This window comes from Prionailurus bengalensis, chromosome C1 (assembly GCF_016509475.1).
Source record: "Prionailurus bengalensis isolate Pbe53 chromosome C1, Fcat_Pben_1.1_paternal_pri, whole genome shotgun sequence".
Taxonomy (NCBI): Eukaryota; Metazoa; Chordata; class Mammalia; order Carnivora; family Felidae; genus Prionailurus; species Prionailurus bengalensis.
In genome coordinates, this window is record NC_057345.1 from 85,384,858 (window position 1) to 85,409,560 (window position 24,703).

The window sequence follows — 24,703 nt, forward strand, 5'->3', positions numbered from 1 at the left end:
GGGAAAGAGAACAAAGTCAATTGTAAAGCTTCCAGCCTCTGCTAAGAGTTTCACTGGACTTGACGTTCTTTTTCTAAAGGGCAAGGGAACACCCACACGATTTTTTCGGACTGCATGAGTTACAGAATGTCTGGTCACACTTTCAAGGGCTCCCTCCTTTCTCTTGCACAACTGGTGAGGTCAAAATGGGCACCTTCCTGAAAGCCGAGAGTGTCATTTCTGAATAAGGTCCAAGAAAGAACAGCATCCCATGGAAATCCATGACAAGAAATAACCAAGGGCAGTACTTGACGTTCAAGTCTCACTGAACACTGCTGGTGGGCCAAGAGTCCTGTTAACACCTTTGATTTCTCCATGACCTAAAGATTCCAAAGTTTGCTAAAGCAGGAGAAGGAGGGAGAAGGAAGGATGATGTGATGTCAGTTTACCAGTATATTAAGTTCTAAAATGACTGCAGAATTTATTATTATTATCTGAAGCCAATCAGAGGAAGAAAGGCAAGCAAGTGGCCTAAGCAAGTGAAGGTGAGGCTCTGTCTTTGTAAACTCTGGAGGAGGGTGCAGGTAAACTCTGTACAAACACACACAGACCCACACAGACAGAGGTGGCTGTGTGTTGCTAGAGCAGAGGCTGATTAAACACTCAGCTCATGGGCCTTCCTGTGCCACTCCTGGAAAATAACGAGTTGGGTAAGGAACAGTTAATAAGAAAATGTGACTTGCTAACTGTGCACATTACAACAAAGAGCTGGCAGCTCCTGAAGGAAAAGGGCTGGTGCGGCTGCCGTTCAAACTTGTCAGTCAGCTCTCGCCAGCAGCCTCAGGGTCTGCCTTCCCGGCACACTCTCATTACATGTGTCTGTCTGGCCTGATCTGTACATCTGCTCAGAGACGCTCCTGCCGAGCCGGGGATTTCTGCCTTCCTCCACTGGTGCAAAGAGCTTCTCCTCTGTCACCCCTCTCCTCTCCCCAAGGAGGCTCCTGCTTTATGGTAGCTTTGGACTTCCTGCGCCGTCTGCCTGCCCTTGACTTCTAGAATGGAAGAAGCTGAGCTGGTGAAGGAAAGACTTCAGGCCATCACAGTAAGTCTGCGTACAGTTATAACTCACGGAGGTGGTTGCTTAGGGGAACAGCAAACACATTGCTAGTGCCCCTGCCGCTGAGCCCCTGTAAGTGGAAAAACAGAACTGTCATCCTTCATGGACATGCCTCTGTCGCTCTCTTAACCCTCGTGACCCTCTATAATTCTTGGGCTTCGGAACCTGAGTGCAGGGCAATGTTCTTTATTGTCGCAAAAACCGTGCCTATGTGTTTAGCAGCAGTCAGAAGCTATGAAGGCAGTTCGGTTCACTGACATTCACCTTCTATGTGCCTTAAAAATACAGGTTTTCTCTCAGTTGGTGTTTGCCAGACATTAGATCAAAAAGCAGATCCCCAACTTAGAAACTTTTTTAAATGGTTAATACACCAAAAAAATTAAACTCTTTTGAAAGGGGAAGAGAGAAAGAAATAAAACAAACAACTTAAAACTTTTTATTTGTAGTGTGGTAGTATGTTCCAGAAAAGTCTTACAGAATGAAAACGAATGTCGCTGTACTTAAACTAAGCATTAAACAAGAGAAAAGTAGGTAAAAGCACGTATCAGGTTAATTCTTTGATATCAGTTTTCAGCAGAGTCACAAACTGAACAAGCTCCTGAAGGAATGCAGTTGTATGCAAGGCAATGGATTTGGAAAATATCTTGTTAATACCGGGAAGGAAAATAGTGCATTTCTTATGTCTGTTCTGGGAAAGAATCAAAGCAAGAAATAAACTACTTTCCTTAAATGACCCAGCTTTTTTTTTTTTTAATTTTATAAGATCCTGTATTTGGCAGTAACCTGTAAATCTGTGGCACAGTCATTTATGATTAGCTACAATTTGTGACAGAATTTTTTAACAACTTGGAAATCCACATTCCAATTTCTCAGCATTTTCTGCCACTGAAGTTAGCTGTCAGGAAGAAATGAGTACTTTTTAAAAATCGATGCAAAATCAAGGTAGGTAGGAGGATATTATTCTTTGCTCTTCCAATTCCCATAGCATAAATAATAATGTTAACCCAAATTTAGAATTTTTATTAAATGGATACAATGTCTCAGTTCCACCCAGAAAGGATTCAATACGTTGAAACATTTTCTCAGCCAATAGTAAGGAACCAGAAGTCCAGAAGTCCACCAATAAGGCTGGCACTCTTCCATAAGATGATGCTTTTGAAATGTCTAACTTCTAATTAGTACACTTTCCTTTCGTCAGAAAACTTTGGTTTGGATCATTGTTTGTTTTGTTTTGTTCTTTTTTTTTTTTTTTTGTCGTTAAGCTCAGCCACTATTTCAGCTGTCAGGCTTTAAGGGACAGGAACTGGGCCCTGTTCTGTTGTTTTTGGCATGGGCTTTGTGCATTACAGCTGTTGTCTAAAGGTTACTTTATTACACTGTGTGAGTTGTGTGGGCACAGGCTCAGCCTTTGCTTCTACCTCCTAATTTACTAAACTATATCACGTAGCCAATGAAATACACAAGTAGCTCCTTGTGTATTTTCCTTTTTTGAATTGTAGCACACCCTTCTTTCAGCCCTTATTACCTCCAGTGCCCTTTATAACACCCACTGAAGCAGTATATGTTCTAAAGATATGACTGCACACAATTATTCAGGAAGACTAGGAATTTTCACTGAGGGCTCCGAATGCAAATAGAGGCATGATGCCTTACAAGCAGACAAGAGAGTAAGTAGTTCCTGAATGTATTGGTGTGTCCTTTTTCTGATGATTAAAACACACACACACACACACACACACACACACACACACTCCTACTTTTTAATTACTCCATTTGGCCTGAACATATCCCATTATAAGGAATTAAGCAAATCTCCAAAGTAAGATTACAAAGTAATTCTTTCTTCTTATTTCTTTATTTTGAGAGACAGAGACAGAGTACAAGAGCTGGGGAGGGGCAGAAAGAGGGGGATAGAGAGAATCCCCTGCACCATCAGTGCAGAGCACAATGCAGGGCTCAAACCTACAAACTGAGAGATCATGACCTGAGCCAAAAACAAGGGTCAGATGCTTAACTGACGGAGCCACCCAGGTGCCCCAAGATCACAAAGTAATTCTACCTTGGAAGTAATTTGTTTACATGAAGTTGTAGGGGGGGAAACGGGAAAAAACAGTTCATGGGAATAAATTCACACTAGCCTCCACCTTACCAAGCTAAACCCAGTCACATTTGTCACAACCTAGAGGGGAAAATGGAGCAGTGGTGTGTCCATGGAAACAACACATCCACTCATCTGCCTCCTAGAAGCCCTGGAAGATGCCAGCTTGATCCACCCTTGCCTTACCAGGAAGCCACCTCAGAGCTTCCCCATCCTCCAGGAAAATGAAAACATACAGCATCCAGAGAATTTGCTAGGGCTGTTTCACTTTTGGAAGTACTTAAAATCTTCCAAATCTCTGACCTAAACTGAAGCTCAAACACAGTCTTCTCATTTTAACTGTTTTCCTCCTATTTCCTTACACTGAAACAATGTTTGTATACTTCAGGAACAAAATCATAAGACTCTTCCAGGGTATGCAAACACAGCAACTCACAGACTTTGTTAGAAAAGAAAAAAAAACTTTTTATTACATTTTTTTAACATTTATTTATTTTTGAGAGAGAGAGAGAGAGCAGGGGAGGGGCAGAGAGGGAGGGAGACACAGAATCTGAAGCAGGTTCCAGGGTCCCAACTGTTAGCACAGAGCCTGAAGCAGGGCTTGAACCCATGAACCACGAGATCATGACCTGAGCCCATGTAGGATGTTTAACCAGCAGAGCCACCCAGGCACCCCGCAAAAAACTTTTTTACACTCTCTGATCTATTTGATTTTTATATTAAAATTTGTTCCTCCATTTCCTGGCTGTGAAATGAGATGATCTTCACTGTTTTATTTATTCCACCTGGTTTGGGGTGTCTAAGAAGTCATTATTTCTACTATAGGGAGTTGAAAAAACAAATTTATATGCCTATAACTTGACAGAACCAAAGGCCAGTCTTCTTGTTTCTCTAAAAAAAAAAAAAAAACCAGATTAAACACAGTAGATAGATGGAATGTGGCATGTAGGCTCTCAGACTGAAAACTCATTTACTGTAATAGTGCCATTCATTTCTCACATCAGTATACTGAATTTAGATTGTGAGAAGTCTTCTCAAAGACTTAGAGAATAAAGAAAAATGATGAAAGTACACAGAAACGATTGTTAAAGGACAGTATATCAGTTCAGGTATACCAAATATGGATTCTATTTTGCACACTGTCACATTTTTCCTTCATTACTTTCTCCATGTACCAACTCTTCCTTTACTGAATTAATGGTAGAAGTATCTCTTAGCCAAAGAGTTCAGTTTTCAGCTACAACTAAAAAATAGGACTACTTCAAATTGATTAGGTATTACTTTGATTGATAGGTCTCTTGAGGCTCTTTTCAGGTTAGTACATATTTTAACAATGAGCTGATTTTCATACATAAAGCTATTGAAATAGACTAGTAATTTGAAATTCACTTTTAATAATGCTGGGATGGGGGCACCTGGGTGGCTTAGTCGGTTGAGCATCTGACTCTTGATTTCCACTCAGGTCATGATCCCAGATCTCAGGGTCATAGAATTGAGCCCCACTCAGGCTCCTCTTGGGATTCCTTCCTCTCTCTCTCTCTCTCTCTCTCTCTCTCTCTCTCTCTCTCTCTCCCTCAAAAATAAAAAAAGTAGAAATTAAAAAAATATGCTGGAATGGACGACACCAATATCTCCAGCATTCTCAGGAAGAGTGGGATGAAGGACTGACTGTTATCCCCCACACAGCTCCTCTCTGGAAGGAAACTTGGCCCACAGTGAAACCAGTGAAAAGACCCAGGTGAACTCCCCACAGAAACAGAAAGATCCCCTTACGATTAGTAATATGCTCTTGACATCCTCCTCTGCGAGGAACGCATTCTCTTATCTCCATTCCTACTATGACCTTAGAAAATTCTGTTCCTAAATAACATGGGGACACTCCGACTGGAAAACTCCTAGCTGTTAAACTGGCTAGAGATCATAAAAATAGCACTGTTTGGGGGCTGACCCCTGAAGAATTCGGAGAACTAGAATCAATCAATCTTTTGGAGAACAGACCTCAATGGGAGAAAGGGAGTAAGAATAAAGCTCACATTTTTTTCCTCATCAAGGCTTATCTTCAACTGCTAGGAATGTGGGCGATCAGCTCATTCTCTCATTCCTTGATTCAATTAATGGTTATTGAGCACCTACTGTGTGCCACGCCTTAGGCATTTAAATGAAAGGAAGTGAAATAAGGGAACTAGGAGTGAGTTGCAGATCGCAGGGGCACTAGCACATGGGCCTCATGGAGAGGGTGACATTTAAGCACAGGTGTGAAGGAGGTGATCTCTGTCAAAATTTAGACAACAGGAATAATCACAACAAGCACCTGCCTAGGATTGACTCCATTTGGAAGGGAGCCATGAAAAGTCCTGACACTGGAATTTGAGCAACAGTGCCAGATTTGCCGGCCAAAGCTGCTCGTGACGCAAAATAATAAGGAGCTCTCACATTTCCCCAGGTCCACTCCCTATTTCTTTCCACTCCCAAAGCATTTTTTCTGGACTTGTAAACATAGGAATTTGGGAGGCAGAAAATTTTTTGCATAAAACAGAAATCTACCCAATACAAAGACCAATATTAAAACAATAACAAACACAGGTCCTGGCAGGTTCTAGTTGTTTCTCTAATATGTGTGGCCCGCCAGTGGACACTGCCCCTCATCTTGTTTCCTTTTTGTCAATATCTGGGACCTTCTAGCAGTTAATAAGACAGTTAATGGCCTCAAAGCGGGACCTGCTACATAATTTGTGGGGCCAGTACACAGTGAAAATCTGGGGACCCTTGTTCAAAAAGCATTCAAAATATCCAGATGGTGTCAACACAGTGTTAAATGAAGTGCTGGGCCCTTCCCAGCATGGTGCCAAGTATGTCTGGACAGGTCACTTGCCCAAGAAACCAGCCTCCTGGGCCAGCCATACACATTTTTTTCCCTCTTCATTCTGTCAGGGAGAGTGGAAATGAGAGCAAGCAGCCCGGATCTTTGCTGAAGGTATACCTTCCTGTGTGTTGGGATCACTGAACTATTTAGAGTTCTAAGGACTTTCTAAAATAATAATGGCTAAAATACATTGTGCCAAAGTATCTCATGGTTAAAACAAAGTTACAGGAAGAACTTCTAATTTGTCATGAACATCTAAAGACATTCACCTAACAATGGTACGTGGAAATGGAAGAATCTCCTAAATAAAGAAGTCCTGTGCTAGCATATTCAAACAACAACAACAACAACAACAACAACAACAAAACCCTGCACAATTTTCCACAGTGCCATACTGAAATTGCATGTTTCTTCCAGAGAGGGAAAGGTTTCTTCAAACAAAATGTGCTGTGCCATATTTCTTTGCCAAACATAATAGCCCACCCACAAAGGAGAGCATGTGATGAGGTATAATAACTTTGATAGTTATTAAGGAAACTGCTTTTTGATAACAGGGTGAGGTTTTTCCAGTGTGCTACAGAATGATAATGCTACCTTGCAAAGACCTCTACTGACAAGGATCCCCGAGAACTTTCTTAATATTACTGGATGGTAAAAAACAAAAGCTGCTTCTTTAGAAAACTGTGATCAATAAAAAACAGAGGCTAAGTAAGCACTGAAGTCTAACTAGACCGGAAACAAGTGCAGCATAGTTCTGGCTGAAAGTCAAACAGGGTTTCTACTTCCTCATCTCCAGTCTCAAACTACCTAGTTTCTTTTAAAATAAAGTCCAAATATTTTCACTTATTTCAATGACACTGGTGCCTTTTGGGAAGAAAGTCCCTGAAAAGTTACTCCCTCAATAAGTTCCCTCATCAGGAACCCTGTAGGATGTCTACTTTCCTAAGACACCATAGGAGCAGGTTAAGTAAGATCTGTACTTCGCAAGTTGTTTGGGGTTTTTTTTGGTTTTTTTGTTTGTTTTTGTTTTTGTTTGTTTGTTTGTTTTTTCATAAACTCCAGTGACAGAGTGGACTCAGTCAAGCCATTAGAGACATAGAACCAGGTTATTCTCTGAAGCTCTGAATGGAAATCAAAACTGGTTCCTGTCCTAAGCACCAAGTTTTCAAAGTATAATTGCACCTATGATTGATAGAGGGGATGCAACATATTGAAATGAGCTACAACTGTTACTCAGAATCAACCTACACTCACAGATCTAGAACATAGAGGACATCTCATAAGTGAAAGAATTCCAAGATTAGTAACAATAATAACAGCACCTATTCTTACACGGTGCTTAGGCTTTACAAGAAATAAAAATAAAGCTTTCATATCTATATCTCATTTGTCCAAACATCCTAGGAGTATTTGCAAAAGCAGGTGTCATCATCCCCATTTTGTAGGCGGAAAACCTAAGACCATGAAGAGTTAAGAGATTAGTGAAATAGCACAACTTGAGTCCATTCTTCTGCTTGTCAGAGTCTTTGACCACAGCATCACAATTAATTCTAAGAAACATCAAAACCACAAACCTCACCCCATTTAGAACTTCCTCTGTGGTTCCCTCTCAATAGAGTTTGAAGGGGAGCAAAGAGAAGAGTCTATGGAGGTTCTGCTTCACTTAACCACATTTTTCACTTAACCACATTTCTAACCCTAAGCAGTCCTTCAGCCCTGACAGTCTCCTCTGCTTTCCTCAGTTCGCCGGGAGTACAGGCAGAAAAAATGTGATGTAATTTCAGATGCATTTGTAATTGATCAACAGGGCTGGGACAGCATCATTTCCCAGAGCATCCTGTACTCTAAGCCTTTGTTACCTTCTCCCCATCCCACTTCCATTACACCAGTCTCTTCCTTCCAGCCAGGAATTATTTTTTTATTTGTTTTTAAATTTTTTTACCATTTATTTATTATTGAGAGACAGAGCATGAGCATGCGAGGGGCAGAGAGAGGGGGAGACATAGAATCCAAAGCAGGTTTCAGGCTCTGAGCTGTCAGCACAGAGCCTGACCTGGGGCTTGAACTCACAAACCACAAAATCATGACCTGAGCCAAAGTCGGATACTTAACCTAAGCCACCCAGGCGCCCCTTTTTAATTTTTTAATGTTTATTCATTTTTGAGAGACAGAGACAGAGCATGAGCAGGGGAGGGGCAGAGAGAGAGGGAGACACAGAATCAGGCTCCAGGCTCTGAGCTGTCAGCACAGAGCCCAATGTGGGGCTCGAACCCCGAACTGTGAGATCATGACCTGAGCTGAAATCAAGAGTCAGCCGCTTAACCTACTGAGCCACCCAGGCCCCCCTCTAGCCAGGATTTCTTAAGGCAGGGACACCACTGCATCTCACACAGCTCCCCAGCACTGCGCTCAGCACTAACTGGAGCAAAACAAGCAACCATCGTGAATGAGTAAATGAATGAATGAACGCCATCAAGCTGAAAAAATGTTTTTTCACTGAAGACAACAACCAAGTTTACCATTGCCCTTTGATTATTGGGGGGGGGGGAGGGGGAAGGGGGCTTGATTTGTGTTTTTTGTTTATCCTTGTTTTGTCACTATTCATTAGAACAAACAAGAAAGGACAAAGGAATAAATGAGTAGACCACAAACTGAGTTCTATTTAGAGATCTGTCAGAATTTGTTGCCAGGCTAGGAAAGAAGGCTAAAGTTACTAAATAAAATGAGGTTTAGAAAATGTGTGCTTTTAATTCACCCCATAAGGAGTGGTGATAACCACATCCAATTCCCATGGATAACTTAAAAGTTAGGGTATTTCAGAACTGGATGCAGAGAGAAGCATAGAACCAGGAGAAAACCTAGAGATTTCTCATTCTAACAGAAGAAAACTCAGAGAATGTCCACATTCTCATCCTCGCTATGCCATGCTCCAAAGATGCTCACCCAGCTTCTCCTCAAACACCTCCAATATCAGGTGTATTAATACCTCCCCCAATACACTCTACCATTGGAGAAGAGCCCTCTGTGTTAAGAGTTGTGACATACTGTGCTAGAATCTAGTGTCCTTAAACTCTCATCCAATCCTCATGACTCCAGTCACTGAAGCCATATGGCTTCATTTTCTTGATTTCAATCATTGTTCATATCACAGGCTCATTCTAGACACTCTTTGAATTGTCAGTGTCACTCTTAAATTTGGTGTTCAGAGCTGAACAGAACACTCTGACCTGTGCAGAGTGCTTAGTGCTATGACATCACTTGTTTGGGGAATTGTATTTCTACTGACAAATTTTGGAAGTGATAAGGAGTGGTATAAAAAGCATCATTTTTGGAGTTCTAGAAAATTAGGTTCAATGCCAGTTCCAACACTAGACCAACCATGTGACTTGGGAAAATTAATAAGCCCTCTAGTCCTCAGCTTCAGTGTCTGCAAAGTTAAGAATAAGTACTAACTTAAAAGTTCAGTAGTCAGATATACAATGAATATACAAAAATCAATAGCTTTCTAAAAAACAAGAATTACTCAGAAATGTAATACAAGAAATATCCCATTCCTAATAGCTACAAAAACAAAAAAAAACTGTTAAAAGCTGAAAATAGAGGCGCCTGGGTGGCTCAGTCAGTTAACCATCTGAATTTGGCTCAGGTCATGATCTCGCGGTTCATTGGCTCAAGCTCCACGTCGGGCTTCGAATTCTGTGTCTCCCTCTCTCTCTGCCCTTCCCCCACTCATGCCCTCTGTCTCTCACAAATAAATGAACATTAGAAAAAAAAATTTTTTAAGGAATTAGCTGAGTAAATATAGTACATAAATGTATATGTATGTATATACATATAAAAAATAATATATATGTATATATTATATATAATGGAATAATATGCAACCATTATAAACAATTTAGAAGACTTTAATGATATGGCACATCATTATGTTCATGATATATTGAAAAATAAGTCAGATTACTAAATATGTACAAAAACTCCAGTTTTATATGAGCTATAATATATTTTGCAGATATAAATCATATATAGCAATACTGGTCTCTAATTATCTCTGGATAATGATAATTAATATTAGAAGCAACGTTTAAAGTTCTATCAGAGTATATGGTTTTTTGTTTGTTTGGCTGGTTGGTTGGATGGGGAGTAAAGAGGGATAAGGAATTAGTTGGGTTTTCAATTTGTTCCTGTTGGAAATTAACAAAATAACTCCAAAGTCCAACTGGAATAAAAAACTACTGCTACTAATTAAGACACCTTAGACAAGAGCAATAAAAAAAACTTACCCAATAAAATGTTAATTTACCTCATCAGCACATTATCTAAACTATGTAATATTAATACCAAAACCAATAATTAAAGAAACTATGCAGATAACCTAGAATCACACTTTAATGTACATGAAAAAATTAGTAAATGATGAAAGTCAGTAAATGATAAAATTAATAAATTTTTAAAAAGCAAATCAATAGAAAAGAAATTCTTTGATAAAGCTTCAGGTTAGCCAAAAATCTGGAGAAAAAAATTAGGTTCTTCCTAATGTACTTTAACCAAATTAATTCAGCTATTTTATTTTTTCAACGTTTTTTTATTTATTTTGGGACAGAGAGAGACAGAGCATGAACGGGGGAGGGGCAGAGAGAGAGGGAGACACAGAATCGGAAACAGGCTCCAGGCTCCGAGCCATCAGCCCAGAGCCTGACGCGGGGCTCGAACTCACGGACCACGAGATGGTGACCTGGCTGAAGTCGGACGCTTAACCGACTGCGCCACCCAGGCGCCCCTAATTCAGCTATTTTAAAGAGGCTTTTTTAAAAATCTTTAGGAAACTGGAAGAAAATATGGACAAATAATTACTGCACCTCAGATGATAAAGATATCAAATACATCAAGGCAATAGAGAACAAAAACTTTTAGTACTTCTAAAAACACCATAAACAAAATTTAAAGACAAACAAGAAAATTATTTACAACTAACATGACAAACAAAAGTTGCTAACCCTAAGTCAAAGAGCTTTTACACATTGGTAAGTAAATAAATAATAGGTTTCACAGAAAAATGGGTAGACATCATAAACAGGCAATTTAAAAAGTAATTAATACAAATGGCCAAGAAAATTATGAATAATATTTGACCACACTAATCTCAGAAATCTCATTAAGACATCAAAGTGAGATGCTATTTGCTCTATTCAAATTGCTAAAGGATCTTTTACTTGCAATATTCATAAAAGTAGTAAAAGGGTGAGGTGATGGATACTGTTAGTAGAAATACAAGTTAAAACAACTTTTCATTGAAGTCTTTTTAGCTATTTGTATGAAGAATTTTTTCAATGTTTGTCTATTTTTGAGAGAGAGAGAGAGAGAGAGAGAGAGAGAGAGAGAGAGAGAGAGGGAGAGAGAGCATGCACACAAGTGCGAGGTGGAGAGGGGCAGAGAGAGAGGGGGACAGAGCATCAGAAGCAGGCTCTGTGCTGACAGCAGACAGCCTATGTGAGGCTTGAACTCAATAAGCCAGCCAGTCCCCTCTATATCAAGAATTTTTATAACATCCATACCCCTAGGTAACTAATTTTTAGGAACCTATCTTGAGGAAATAATCAGAGAAAAATGGTCCAAATTTTACGTACAAGGAACTACATCACACAACTACTTATAATACCAAAAGATTCAAAAAAGCCTAAGGGGCAGAAACAAAGGAGGATGATTAAGCAACTTGTGATATTCTGAATAAAATTTAATATCTTTATTAACAAAATTTAATTTCATGAGAAATGATCATGACCCAATATTAGGTGCAAAAGGTGGAACACAAATCTGTGTGTGTGGGCCCCCTCGTGTGGTTTGCACATGCGTGTTTATGTAAGGGTGTGCATCTGTGGTTTGAGTATACTGAGGAAAGAATGGAATAAAATGCCCCAAAATGTCAATGGTAGTTCATTCTAAAGCAGTGGGAGTTATGGGTTTTTTTTATATTTTTCTTTAAAGTTGTCTGGATTTTTTTAAATCTTCTACAATTAACATATTCTATAAAGTTCCAGTTTACATTTATTAATAATAAAATTAATCATTAATTTGGGTCCAACATTCCTAACAGACAAGATCTTTTGAAATCTTGATTTGGTCATCTTTTATTTTATTGACTCCTAAAACTAGCTGTTCACTAAAGCCAGCTGGAACAGTTTCTACCAATAAATCTTCCAGCCCACCCCTACCTCACCCTTAAAATTCTGATTTGGAAAGTTATCTCAATATGTTTATGTTCATTGGATGTAATTTTAGTTTTCTCTCTTCTTATAAGGCATTGTTTTAAAAAAATGTTAAGACAATTAGTTTCAATGGTCTATTTTTTTCTTTTTGCATTTACAAAACTTTCCAAAAGAATAAAATAAGAAAAGGGGGCCTGGGTGACTCAGTCAGTTAAGCTTCTGACTCTTGATTTCGACCCAGGTCATAATCTCACTCATAGGATCAAGTACCCAGTTGGGTTCTGTGCTGATAGTGCAGAGTCTGCTTGGGATTCTCCCTCTCCCTCTCTCTCTACCCCCTCCCTGCTTGCTTTCCCTAGTCTCTCAAAATAAATAACGTTAAAAAAAAAAAAGAAGAAGAATAAAGTAAGAAACCTTGTCCAAAGCTACACTAAAACACAGATATACTGAATTCCCATGATCCAGATGTCTTCATTCCTCAATTTCTTCACCTACCTAATGCAGATAAACGTGGTCCCTACTTCAAAGAAATTTGGAAGAAGATTAAATAGATACATTTATGTGCTTTAAGTAGTTCCTGACACATATAAAGTTATCAGTAAATGTTAGCTATTTTTGCAACCACCACAATCTTCATCATCTGCAGATCTTGAAAAAATAAGCAAAAGAAATAAAGTTAGTTTTAAATGCTTTGTTTTTAGTAATCGAATGTCATCTCTTAGGCATTGCTTGTCTAAATACAACACGTTTAATAATTCATTCTACAACTTTGCCAGGGATTAACCAGTAAGTTCACCAGTCTTTAAATATTCATAATTGCCTTTTGTCCCTCTTCAAAAACTTGGGGCACTTGCCATTTTCAGTCTTCAGGTACCTCTTCACTCGAGATTCCAGGATTACTTGACAATATTTTTCTGTCGTGCCTATAAATTTTTCTCCTCCCTGAGGTGAAACCCATCAGAGTCTGAGCAGCTCTGTCTTGGTGCTCTATTTCCTCTTGTGCTTCAATTTTCCTTCAAACTTATTTGTTCTATCCTTTCCAGGGTTAATATTATTCTCCTTAATCAAAAATATGGAGGGGCGCCTGGGTGGCTCAGTCGGTTGAGCCTCCGACTTCAGCTCAGGTCACGATCTTGCCGTCCATGGGTTCGAGCCCTCCATCAGGCTCTGTGCAGACAGCTCAGAGCCTGGAGCCTGCTTCGGATTCTGTGTCTCCCTCTCTCTCTGACCCTCCCCCGTTCATGCTCTGTCTCTCTCTGTCTCAAAAATAAATAAACGTTAAAAAAAAAATTTTTTTTTAATATGGAAGCAAAATAGAAACAGAATGGTTCTATTTTCATCACGTTGCTATTACACTATGTATCTCAGCAGTTGTCCAATGACTGACTTTAGCTTTTTGCTCTGAACATAACTTAAATGTATATAATTATTTATACACCCATGCTTTTTGTGCCCTCAATGTTTTTCACATGCTTCTCACCTTCACATCACCTCAGATTTTTTTCCACCTTATTTACACTATTACAAATAGGTGCTACCTGCTTATCTTCATTCTCGGTTTCATGAGCCCATGGAGAGTTCACAGTGATATCAAACTATTTGGTTTAGGTTTGTGTATAGTAACGCTCTTTTCTTCTTACCTGAGATCATTTGTAATTGTGTAGCCATGTTTCTACTTGTAAATTTCCCAGGCTTCCTGGTCTATCTTCCCTCTTGAAATGTGTGCACGTTTTTCAAAAAAATTTTTAAAGAATTTTTAAAGAATTTAAAAAATATAGTTTCACTCAAATCTAGGAAACCTCTCACTATGCTAAGGATTCTTCTCTAGGAATATTGTGCTAGCAACATCCCTTTCTTTCAAGATTACCATTATTTGCACCTCACCAAGAAGTTCTGCATTGTTGGAAGTAGTTAAATCCAAATAAGCAGCTTCTATTATGATTCTTTTGAAACCTTAAGCAATTAAAATGTCAATAAAGCTAGTCATGAAATTATAAGATACTCAGCTTCTAGCAGAATGTATCTCAAACCATCTGACTCATTGAATTGACCCAATTCACCAACTTCTATTACAAATAATATGATTGACCCCGAAATAAAATTCCACCTGGATTTCTTTCCTTAAATGTAGGTGCTTCATGAAGTATCTGGCCTTAGCTCTCCTTCTCTTTTCATCAATATGTTTCCCGTCATGCTCTGACAGTCTTCTGACTTCAGCTATTCCTTCCAAAACTCCCGCATCTTTAGCTCTGACCCCTCATCTCTCTCCAACCAATGTTTCAACTGCCCACCAGACAACTCCACCTGGTTGACCCAAAGACACCCCAAACTTTTTAAAAGTTTTTTTACTTATTTTGAGAGAGAGAGAGAGAGAGATTGACAGAGCACACACATGCATGAGTAGGGTGGGGAAAGGGAGTGGCAGAGACAGAGAAGCCCAAGCAGGCTCCGTTCTGTAAGCATGGAGCCCAACATGGGGCTCAATCTCATGAACTGTGAGATCATGACGTGAGCCAAAATCAAGAATCAGACACTTAACTGAAGGGGCCACCCAGGCACCCCAAGACACCTCAAACTTGGTGTGAATCTACCATCTTCCCTACCCAACTCTTTCTTCCTTCTTCTGAGTTTCTTGTGTCTATTGGCAATCCTGCTCTACCTCGGCATAAAAGCCTCATAGGTAACTTCTGCTACCTCTTGCTCAAGCTTTCCTGGTCTCATGTATGAGTCATAGCCTAAATGACCATCCCCATTCAAGTGCTCCTCCTTCAACATCTACTACACAATTAGGCTATATTAAATTTCTTAAAACACGGTTTTAACTCTATTAATCCTCTCCCTCTGAACACTGCCATTGCTTTTTATCTCAATACATAAGTAAATACAAAACCCCTTGTCCTGCCATTCAGTTTTCTTCTGAGGACTTACCCTCACCCTGCTATCCCTATTTTATTTCCCACTAACTCATATGGCAACATAGATTCCAGAATTGCCGTTCTATATAATGTTCCAATTTTCTACTTCTAGGCCTTTGCTCATATTAAGCCCTTAACCCGAATGCCCTTCCTCCCCACTCCCCTGGTCCCCACCAACTATCCAACATACTCTACTCAAATGCTACATCAAAGCCTCTCCCAACCATATTATCTAGAAGCAACTGCTCCCTGTCTCCCCTCAACTCCCACAGAACCTCCCTTATGCCTCAGGAATGACATCTGTCACTTTATTTCTTAGACTATATAGTTACTTGAATTAATGATTTTCTTTATTTATGAGAATGTAAGTTTCTTGACAAAAGCATCTGCTTCTGAATAATTTTTAAATATTGCACAACTTCTAATGTCACCTTAAACACAGCATTTGTACATCAGTACTGCAGTATTAGATAAATTAACCATTAAGTAACTCAGGATCGGGGCGCCTGGGTGGCTCAGTCGATTGAACATCCGACTTTGGCTCAGGTCATGATCTCACAGTCTGGCAGTTTGAGCCCTGCGTTGGGCTCTGTGCTGACAGCTCAGAGCCTAGAGCCTGTTTCAGATTCTGTGTCTCCCCCTCTCTCTGACCCTCCCCCGTTCATGTTCTGTCTCTCTCTGTCTCAAAAATATAAATAAATAAATAAATAAATAAATAAATAAATAAATAAATATAAATAAATAACTCAGGATCAGTCATGCCTTCTTTACAGATTCAGGCATTTTTAGAATATTAGCTCCTTGTTAATCAATAATATCTCTAAAATACCCTCCTAAGTATCATGCTTACGGTGAATACGGTAATATCATTGAATCATAGATGGTCACAGTAGCTTTCTATTTGCACAAGATAAATACATTTTCAAAATAATCAAGAGGTAGCTTTATACAGAATTAGAATTTGTGGGTGTCAACTGCTAAAATATTCTAAGTCAGATAGCTAAAAATCTACACAACTGTTCATTAAACAGAAGTCCTCCTTAGTTGAACATTAAAGAAGTAAACATCAATATAAGTTACTCATAAGAGTTAACATTAGTAAGTATCTGATGTGCCAGGTAACAAAAGGTGTCTATAGAGACGTTCAAGCTACTGGCAAAATTTTTGGGAGCAGATGGCATTTCACACCTATTTGTTCCATGATAATATGGAAGGAATTAGCAGGCTCTGGTAACTTTCAGTACACTAGCAATAGAGGTAGGTATACAACTTAGTGTTGCCTTATAGTTTATTTTGCCTTTATAAAATTAACTTATTGCCATCTTATTTTTGAGTAATTCCTATAGGTCCCCGTGAAATTTTGCAAAAGGATAATTTGCTGTTGAATATCTTATGAGGAAAAAGTGCTTCTATCTTAAAAGAGAACCATGCCTATAACATTATAAACTTATCTTCTTAATTACCTAGACTGGCATAAGGGAGGCATCACATTACCTCCGAGAGACAAAACATTGGTATTCCTTAGCAACCCTGTGTAAGCCTTGTGTTGCCAAAACACTTCAGACACCCTGCCTCCCTCTACCCACAGCTTTCCCTTATTACTAACCCCAAGATGAAACCAGCCCAAACTGGCTATCAACAGGGGTGGGGAAGACTTGCTGGCTTCAGCAGTCACTGTCTCTTATACATTCTTCTCTATGGGCCACCAGTGGTGAGAGGTGGATGATTACACACCCACACTAAAAAGGGTACCAAAAATGGGCTCCCTCCTTTCCCTCCCTCACTACTGTTGCTGGCTATGCTGGCACTACCTCTAGGCCACAGTTCTTCATGATAGAGGGGACAATGAAGGAAGTTGTGAGAAGCTGGACTAATTTCTCACTCAGGAAAATGGTGTCATGAATTGGCTAAGAGTGTGGAGGCCGAACTAACTCAAATTGCGTGGGTTCAAATCCTGGCTCCACCACTTATGAGTTCTGAGAGCTTGGATAAGTTAATTAATTAGTAAAACTTACATTTCCTCTTCCAAAATAAAAATCGTCACGATATCTTTGTTATTATGATGATTTGATGAAATAGTTCCTTTAAAATACTTACCAAATGTTTGGCATAATACATTTAAAACATTACTAATCTTTGCTCAGCTACAGCCTCTAGATACAGTGGAGAATTGACTCACAGGTTATCAGAGTTTTTGTTCCTAAAGATCAGATTGATCCAAAGCAGTGATACTGGAGACCGACACTTGTTGCCTAGCTAATTTTTTTTTTTTTCACAAGAGCTGCTCATGAAATTTACAAAGTGAAACTGGTGAAGTCATATATTCTTCTAACACACAAAGAAAAACATGACATAAAGTTGGAGAGCAACATGTTGTTTTTCTTCAACAAATGTACCTGAACTTATACATCAAAAAAAAAAAGAGTTTTTATCTTCAAAGGAGTCACATCAGGAAGCCATGCACTTATTTCAACAATGCTGCCAAGTGTTTTTGGAACACTTCCTTCTAAATTACCTTCTGAGCCTGCTTCAAATTCTTTTAGTTGTCTTCATTGGCAACAAGTTATTATCCTTTGGGAGTTTTCAATTTTGAAAGCAGATTTAAAACCCACTCTTATAAAATAGAGGATAATGTCACTTCTGGTCAAAAAAAAAATAAGGAAATAACTGCCTTTTTGCATAGCTTGTAAAATGCCTAAAACAATTCCAGAGAGGGAATCTCGAAAACATTTCAGGCTAATGGAAGCATTATCAGAATTAATGTGCTACTTTCTGTGATTAACAGAAAGTGATTAAGTGGTACTTACTTAAGTTTTTAAGACAAATACTTACAGAGCACTATGTGTCAAGAACTGTCCTACGAACGTTTACATACATTTAATGCTCATATCTTATGAGGGAGATTCTCTTATCCCCATTTTTCAGATGAGGTAATTGAGGCACAGAGGAGTTAAGGACTTTGTCCAAGGATACAGAGCTAGTAAATGGCAGAGCCAGAAATCAAACTCAGGCTAGTTAGTATATACGCTATATTTTCTAAAAAGTACCTCTGGGCATTAACAGTTATGCTTTCTGGGTTTTTTGAGGTAATGCAATTTAAACTTGGTGAAAGATACAGTATCTCCCCCGTGAATTTTGTGTAACCTTGACTAAAAGCCCTCTTACTGTTTATAAGCATTATCTGAACCCTTTTTTCTCTATCTTCACATAGCAAATTATACAGGGAGGAAACACTCCACTCTCTAGCTTCCTAGTTTTCTAATGCTCTGTAGGCCAGCTATCCTGTTTTCCCACAGAAGCAAACCTTTTACCCAGCAGTTTCTTCAGCCCTGTGCCAGGAACAGTCTCTCTCCTCACAGAGTTTCCTCATGTCTATTTCAAAACTCCCTCCTTAAAATTCACTTTTCCCGTTGCATCACTCAGTAGCTCAATCTTGCTACGTTAATGGGGAATATGTATTTTAAGGGGATGGGAGGGTAGTGGGGAAGGAAAGACATTAAAATATTTTCAAGTTCTCTTTTTTTTTTCATAAGCAGCTTATATCGTTTTCCATCAGCAAAATGCTTTGAATGTCTCACTTTGCCCTCCTTCACTTTGAAATCTGAGTTTCCAAAGCGGCTTCCTACTAATGCCAAGAGCATACGCCTGGCCAGCCATTCAGTAATGACGACAACCCCAAGGAAACATATTTAAGCAAACTGAAAAAATAGATTATGCTGGAACTTCTTTTATTTCAGGATAAAAGAAAAATACAGGAAGAAATCTCACAGAAGCGTCTGAAAATAGAGGAAGAAAAATTAAAGCACCAGCATTTGAAGGTAATTTGTTATTTTAATTTCATTTCAATGATTTTGTATTCAAATATTCTAATGGCATTCAAATTTCTGTAGTAAAGATGCTTTAGGAAGGAAAAGAAAATCAGCATAGTTCTACTAACACCCTAATAACCATAGGGCAGGACAAGGATCTAGAAAATCTGCATATGAGATTAATACCTTCTGGTAAACTTGCGGAAAGTTGAAAGCATGCTTTTATTACTTTATCCCTTATTACTGAATTTCCTCATTTTCTTGGCTAACCTTGAGAATCCAGCCTTGATAATTTGGCCCTGAATACAGTCTTGCTTAACATCCCTAGGGATAGAACCAGCTAGGAAGTCCCTTTTGGAATCAATGAAAGGCCAGCCTTTCCCCAGGGGGTACACAGCAGACACTGTCTGGCAGGGTCAAGGATGCTTGGATTTAAAAGCTCAGTGCAATGAATCCAATTTTGTTTGAGTATGGCTTCGGGGTTTTGTTTTATTTTGTTTTGTTCTGTTTTGACAAAACATGAGATCATCACCAGAAATAAATCTCCATTTTTAAAATCAGACTTTACATCTTCCACGGGTGTGGTCATGTTGTAATTAAAGCACATTGAGTTTCAACATTTTATTACGTAGCTTAGTCACAGGATGCAACCAAATGACAAACAGGAGCTCCTTGTGAACAGGTCCAAGCAGGAAGCTACTTAGCTGGCAGGGCTGCTATCAATAGATTTAATGAATCCCTCAATGAAACAATGCCGCACACTTGTGGAATCTACACACTTAAGGTAAACTTGCCGAATTCAGCTAATTCCATCTTTCTGATGGGTCAGGTAACCACCTCTGAAAAGAAACATAATTTAAGATTCCAATTAGCCTCAGTTCTCTGGATTCTGTTTGCTCCTTTGTTTCTATATAAATTGACATTTCCAAAGTTTGATGGATAATTTCAAAGTATAGTCAGCCTGCTATCCTTGCAGTTATGTCACAGTGAATTTACATAAGTAGTAGACATAGCCAAGAAATGCAGTGTATATAATCAGAAAAATCAATGAAACAAAAACAAATTTTACCAAGTTACTTTGGTGAATGAAACTCAAATCAAAAATCAAATCCACAATAATTTTTGAGCTAAACCATTTCTAACTGTTAATCAGTGCTCTCTCTCTCTCTCATTCTCTCCCTCTCTTTCCCTCCCTCTCTCTCTCTCTCTCTCTCTCTCTCTCTCTCTCTCCCCCCCCCCTCTCTCTCTCTCTCTCTCTCTCTCTCTCTCACACACACACACACACACACACACACACACACAGTTTACACACAATTTGAGTCTCACAATAAAGTAATGATTGCTTCTGAGTAAACAGAAAGCTGTCTAGCATTCAACAATTGCTATTCTTGTAGAATGTGTAGCCAAACAACAGTAGAGCTCACAGTAAGAGAAAGGGTTAAATATCCCCTCAGTTCACTCTAGGAAGCAAGTTTCACAAAGAAAACTCTGGCTCCAGGGCACCTGGGTGGCTCAGTCAGTTGAGCTTGAGTGTCCAAGCTCAGGTCATGATACCAGGGCCATGGGATCGAGCCCCATGCTGGGTTCCATGCTGAGCATGGAGCATGCCCAGGATTCATTCTCTCTCTCTCTCTCTCTCTCTCTCTCTCTCTCTCTACCTCTGCCCCTTTCCCCTGCTCTTGCTCTCTCTCTAAAATAAAAACAGAAGAGGAAAGGAAAGGAAAGGAAAGGAAAGGAAAGGAAAGGAAAGGAAAGGAAAGGAAAGGAAAGGAAAGGAAAGGAAAGGAAAGGAAAGAAATGGAAACTCTGACTCACTGAAAGTTCTGTTTCTGAAGTGGCGCTTCTTTTCAGTATTGCCAAAACCAGTGCAAAAAAAATAATACATGATCTTCCGTATAGGTTTGCTTTCTGGAACCCAGGATACCTCTTCTAATCCAATCCAATCAACACATTATCATGCTTTGGATTGCTGTACACAGTTGTGCAGATTGTGTACTGCACAAAGGTACCTGAGAAAGGAGTGCTAAAACCCTGCCCATGCTCCCTTGGAACTGTGCACTCTGGCATCAGTCTGCTTCTGTCTGAAGGATGACATTTCTTTTTCTCTGCACAAAGGTGCTATCCACCTTCCCAGGCTGTGCACTGACCCAAAGGGGTGGAGATGAGAAACAGCAATTTTTCCTGATTTTTTTATTAATGCCATAGAGACTAGCAGTGGCCCTGGAGGGCTGTAGCCCTTCTGCCTGCAACCTAGTGGGAACCCCAATATTAAATAAACAACTAGGACAGGTTAAAAGATAATTTCTTAAATTTAAATAATAGTATAAGCAGTAATCTGGGGTGGTCAAAGGAGGTCTACTAAAGGTGTGGGATTTAAGCTGAGTCTTAACTGATAAGTAAGATTTATATAGGTGTATATAGGACCTTTTAGTCAATAAACATTTATTAAGGACCTATTATGTGTAAAGTACTAAGCAGGGCCCTAAGAATACAAAATAAAGTTTGACCTGTATCCTTAAAATGGTAACTGACACAGAAACTTATAATGACATACATTATGTGATGAGCGCTGTGTGCAAGACTAAAACTGCAAAAGGAACACAGAGGAAAGACTGGCAGTTTGAATAGAGTCACATTCGTCTAAGTTTTGCAGAAAATGGTTGGCCACACCAAACAGCAACTAGGCACCATTCCAAAATGGGGTTCAGAAATGTGCAGAAATATTTTTAAAATCGATTCTAAAATATGTTCACCAAGTCAAGAAAGCTCTATTGGCCTCTACAGTTGCCAGTCTCCTTTAATTTTCTTCTTCATCCACCTGTTCTCAGCACTTTCCTGATTGCAAACTCTTTCATTACACTTCACAAACATAAACATTTACAAAGTGCTCCTTCTGGGTCATTAGTACATACATTTCCAAATAATTGTAGGAACTCACTCTGATATTCTTTCGCTCTGGAACCTGGCAATCATACCAGTGACATGCTAGAAAGGGAGTTTCTGGGGATATTAGTAGCATTCTAACTTTCAAACATTTCTGAGATTTGTACACTATAGGTCTTCTTGCCTAGTAACATGATCACAATCTGTCACCAAGACACACAAAATACACTCAACTTAGAAAACTTTTCTTCTCTGGAAGTCCATTTGATCCATGGTATAAAGAACTAATTTATTCCTAAAGTCTACTCTAACTGCTGTATGGAATGGAACGTGCTTCAGGAAAACCTTTCCCTAAAAAAAATTAACTGCCCAAATATCCATTACCCACATGTCACTTATATTTTCATACAGTTAATACGGCTTTTAGGGCACCTGGGTGGCTCAGTCGGTTGAGCGACCGACTTCGGCTCAGGTCATGATCTCACGGTCTGTGAGTTCGAGCCCCGTGTTGGGCTCTGTGCTGACAGCTCAGAGCCTGGAGCCTGCTTCGGATTCTGTGTCTCCCTCTCTCTCTGCCCCTCCCCCACTCATGCTCTGTCTCTCTCTGTCTCAGAAATAGATAAACATAAAAAAAATTAAAAAAAAAAAAAAGAAAACTTTTCTTTTCTGGAAATCCATTTGATCCATGGTATAAAGAACTAATTTATTCCTAAAGTCTACTCTAACTGCTGTATAGAATGGAACGTGCTTCAGGAAAACCTTTCCCTAAAAAAAAAACTAACTGCCCAAATATCCATTACCCACATGTCACTTATATTTTCATACAGTTAATACGGCTTTTGATTCTGAACGTCATTGTTGTGAAACAGATTTTACATCTACCTCATAGATGAAAGCACAAGTCTAAACTGTGACATAAAAGCAAAATAACTATCTTTAGGTTGTCACAATACGTAATTGTACCATATCATTTTAATTGCACATCCAAATTATGTATTTTATATTCAGAGGCAAAGGGTTCTTTGCCAGAGGTAAATGACAATTTGTGAATTATGAACAAAGTTTTACAAAGATAAAATTTAAATTATTCTTGTTCCTAACCAGACTAAGAACCAAGAATGTAGCCCCAAGTTCACATAATCACATCACATGAATTATTTTCTGTTCTCTGTAACTCAGCATCATAAGACCATCCCATCTGAGTGCTTCTTGTAGTGATACGGATGTAAATGACTGAAACTGTCCTGGTAGGTGGTTTGTAAGGACTGTAATTTACTTTTGATAGGTGTCATCTGTCTTCTTTACTATGCATTAACTATCATCACATTCCATCAAATAAAAATAAATTAAAATCAAAGTAAATTTCTCAAATGAGTGTACTAAGATTTTCTTGGCATCTTTGACCTCAAGAGATAGATCTTGACCTTTATTAAGAACATTTTAACTGTGTCTGTGGGAAAACATTTCCGCAAACAGCTCAACAGCCATAATTAGGCGTTAAGGTAACACTGGGGCAAAGAATCTCTGGCTACAAACTGGAATAATACAAACTACTCTTATGGGGGGTGTTGTCCACATGCAATCACTTGAAACTCTGAAAAGGACAAAATGAACATGATCATCTGGGATAAGGCTGTTACTCAATCTAGTAGTTTTCAAACTGTGTGTTCTGGGCATCCACAGGCTTCTGGGCCCCCTCCCTGCTTCAACTAGAGCAGGCCAGGTTTTATCAGCTCTATAAAGTATAATTCCATACAATATGTATTTGTAAGCAGTATAACATTTCTTATTGGTTTGGAGACCATTGCCTTACTTAAAATAACCATCATGTGATACTTACCTAGCACAATCAACCTTATTTAAATTTTGTTTAAAATTCAAAGATATTTAGATTCCAGCAGTATTAGTTCTAGCATCCTTTTAAAAAAGGCAAAAGTTCTTTTTACTTGCTCTCATTTTAATTGTGATGTAAGAGAAAGAAGTCTCAGACAATACAGAGTTCCCATTCTTCTCACCATTTTAGGCACAAATCCCCAATAAGTAATTATTAAACAAATAGTTTACACAGGTAGATTAAATATATAGGGAGAACAGTTTTCTTCAGGAAGAAAAGGAGAAACTCAAACTCCTTGGAATTAATACCTAACACTTCCTATGTAAGACATGGACGGGGTGCTAGCTAAGTCCTCTCCAAAATTTAGACATCTCTCATTTGCTTTTTCTCAGGCTCAGGATCCAGGATTATAATTCTTTCATGCAAATTCAAAGGGTTTTTTCCCATATGATAAAACATAAATATTTATCATTTTGTTAAAGTTGACAAAAATTCAAGTTAGATCAGTGAATTTTGTGCATCGTATTATTGGAACAAGTAGTTTTGTACTAAACTTAGGTATCTGGAACCGGGGAGGTTCTCAGAAGACAGAAGAGGTACTGGGTGGGCAAAGCAATAAAGTGCTGACCACACCACTTAAGACTAACATCGAATTAGTTTAAGACACAATATCAATCTCTTGTTCTGCCCCTCATTTCAATTAATCCCACACAAAAACATTTTGGAGCATTTTCTGTACACTGTCATTGGGATGAATAAAAAAAATCGCTTCAAGGAAGGAGCCTTTTACTTCAAAGACACAAGATGTACACCCATTAATCAAATAAGTAATAGTTAGACATCACGTGATAAGATCTCTGTACAACTGCTAGACATACAGTGTAGGTAAGCAGAGTGCTGCATGATTCTGAAGAAAGAGAGCTCTCTGAGGGTGAGGATGGGGGAAGAACAGAGATTTTCACAGAGAAGGAAGAACCTACTCTAGAACGTGTAGGA

The 24,703-nt window shown here is 38.9% G+C and overlaps 1 protein-coding gene and 1 long non-coding RNA gene across 2 annotated transcripts in view; one reads left to right on the forward strand and one right to left on the reverse strand.

The window, feature by feature from the left end:
- The first annotated feature begins 710 nt into the window (after positions 1-710).
- Positions 711-24,703, forward strand: part of PALMD (palmdelphin) — a 50,436-nt gene continuing 26,443 nt past the window's right edge. Inside the window, exons 1-2 of the mRNA XM_043575653.1 lie at positions 711-1,081; positions 18,919-18,999. Of these exons, the coding sequence (XP_043431588.1) occupies positions 1,037-1,081; positions 18,919-18,999 (126 nt within the window). The 5' untranslated portion in view covers positions 711-1,036. The remainder of the gene's footprint in view (positions 1,082-18,918; positions 19,000-24,703) is intronic.
- On the reverse strand, positions 19,597-23,855 carry LOC122480824. Its single transcript, XR_006296675.1, has 2 exons — positions 23,714-23,855; positions 19,597-19,829 (listed from the first exon to the last, which is right to left on the reverse strand). It is a non-coding gene; the product is annotated as an uncharacterized LOC122480824 (long non-coding RNA).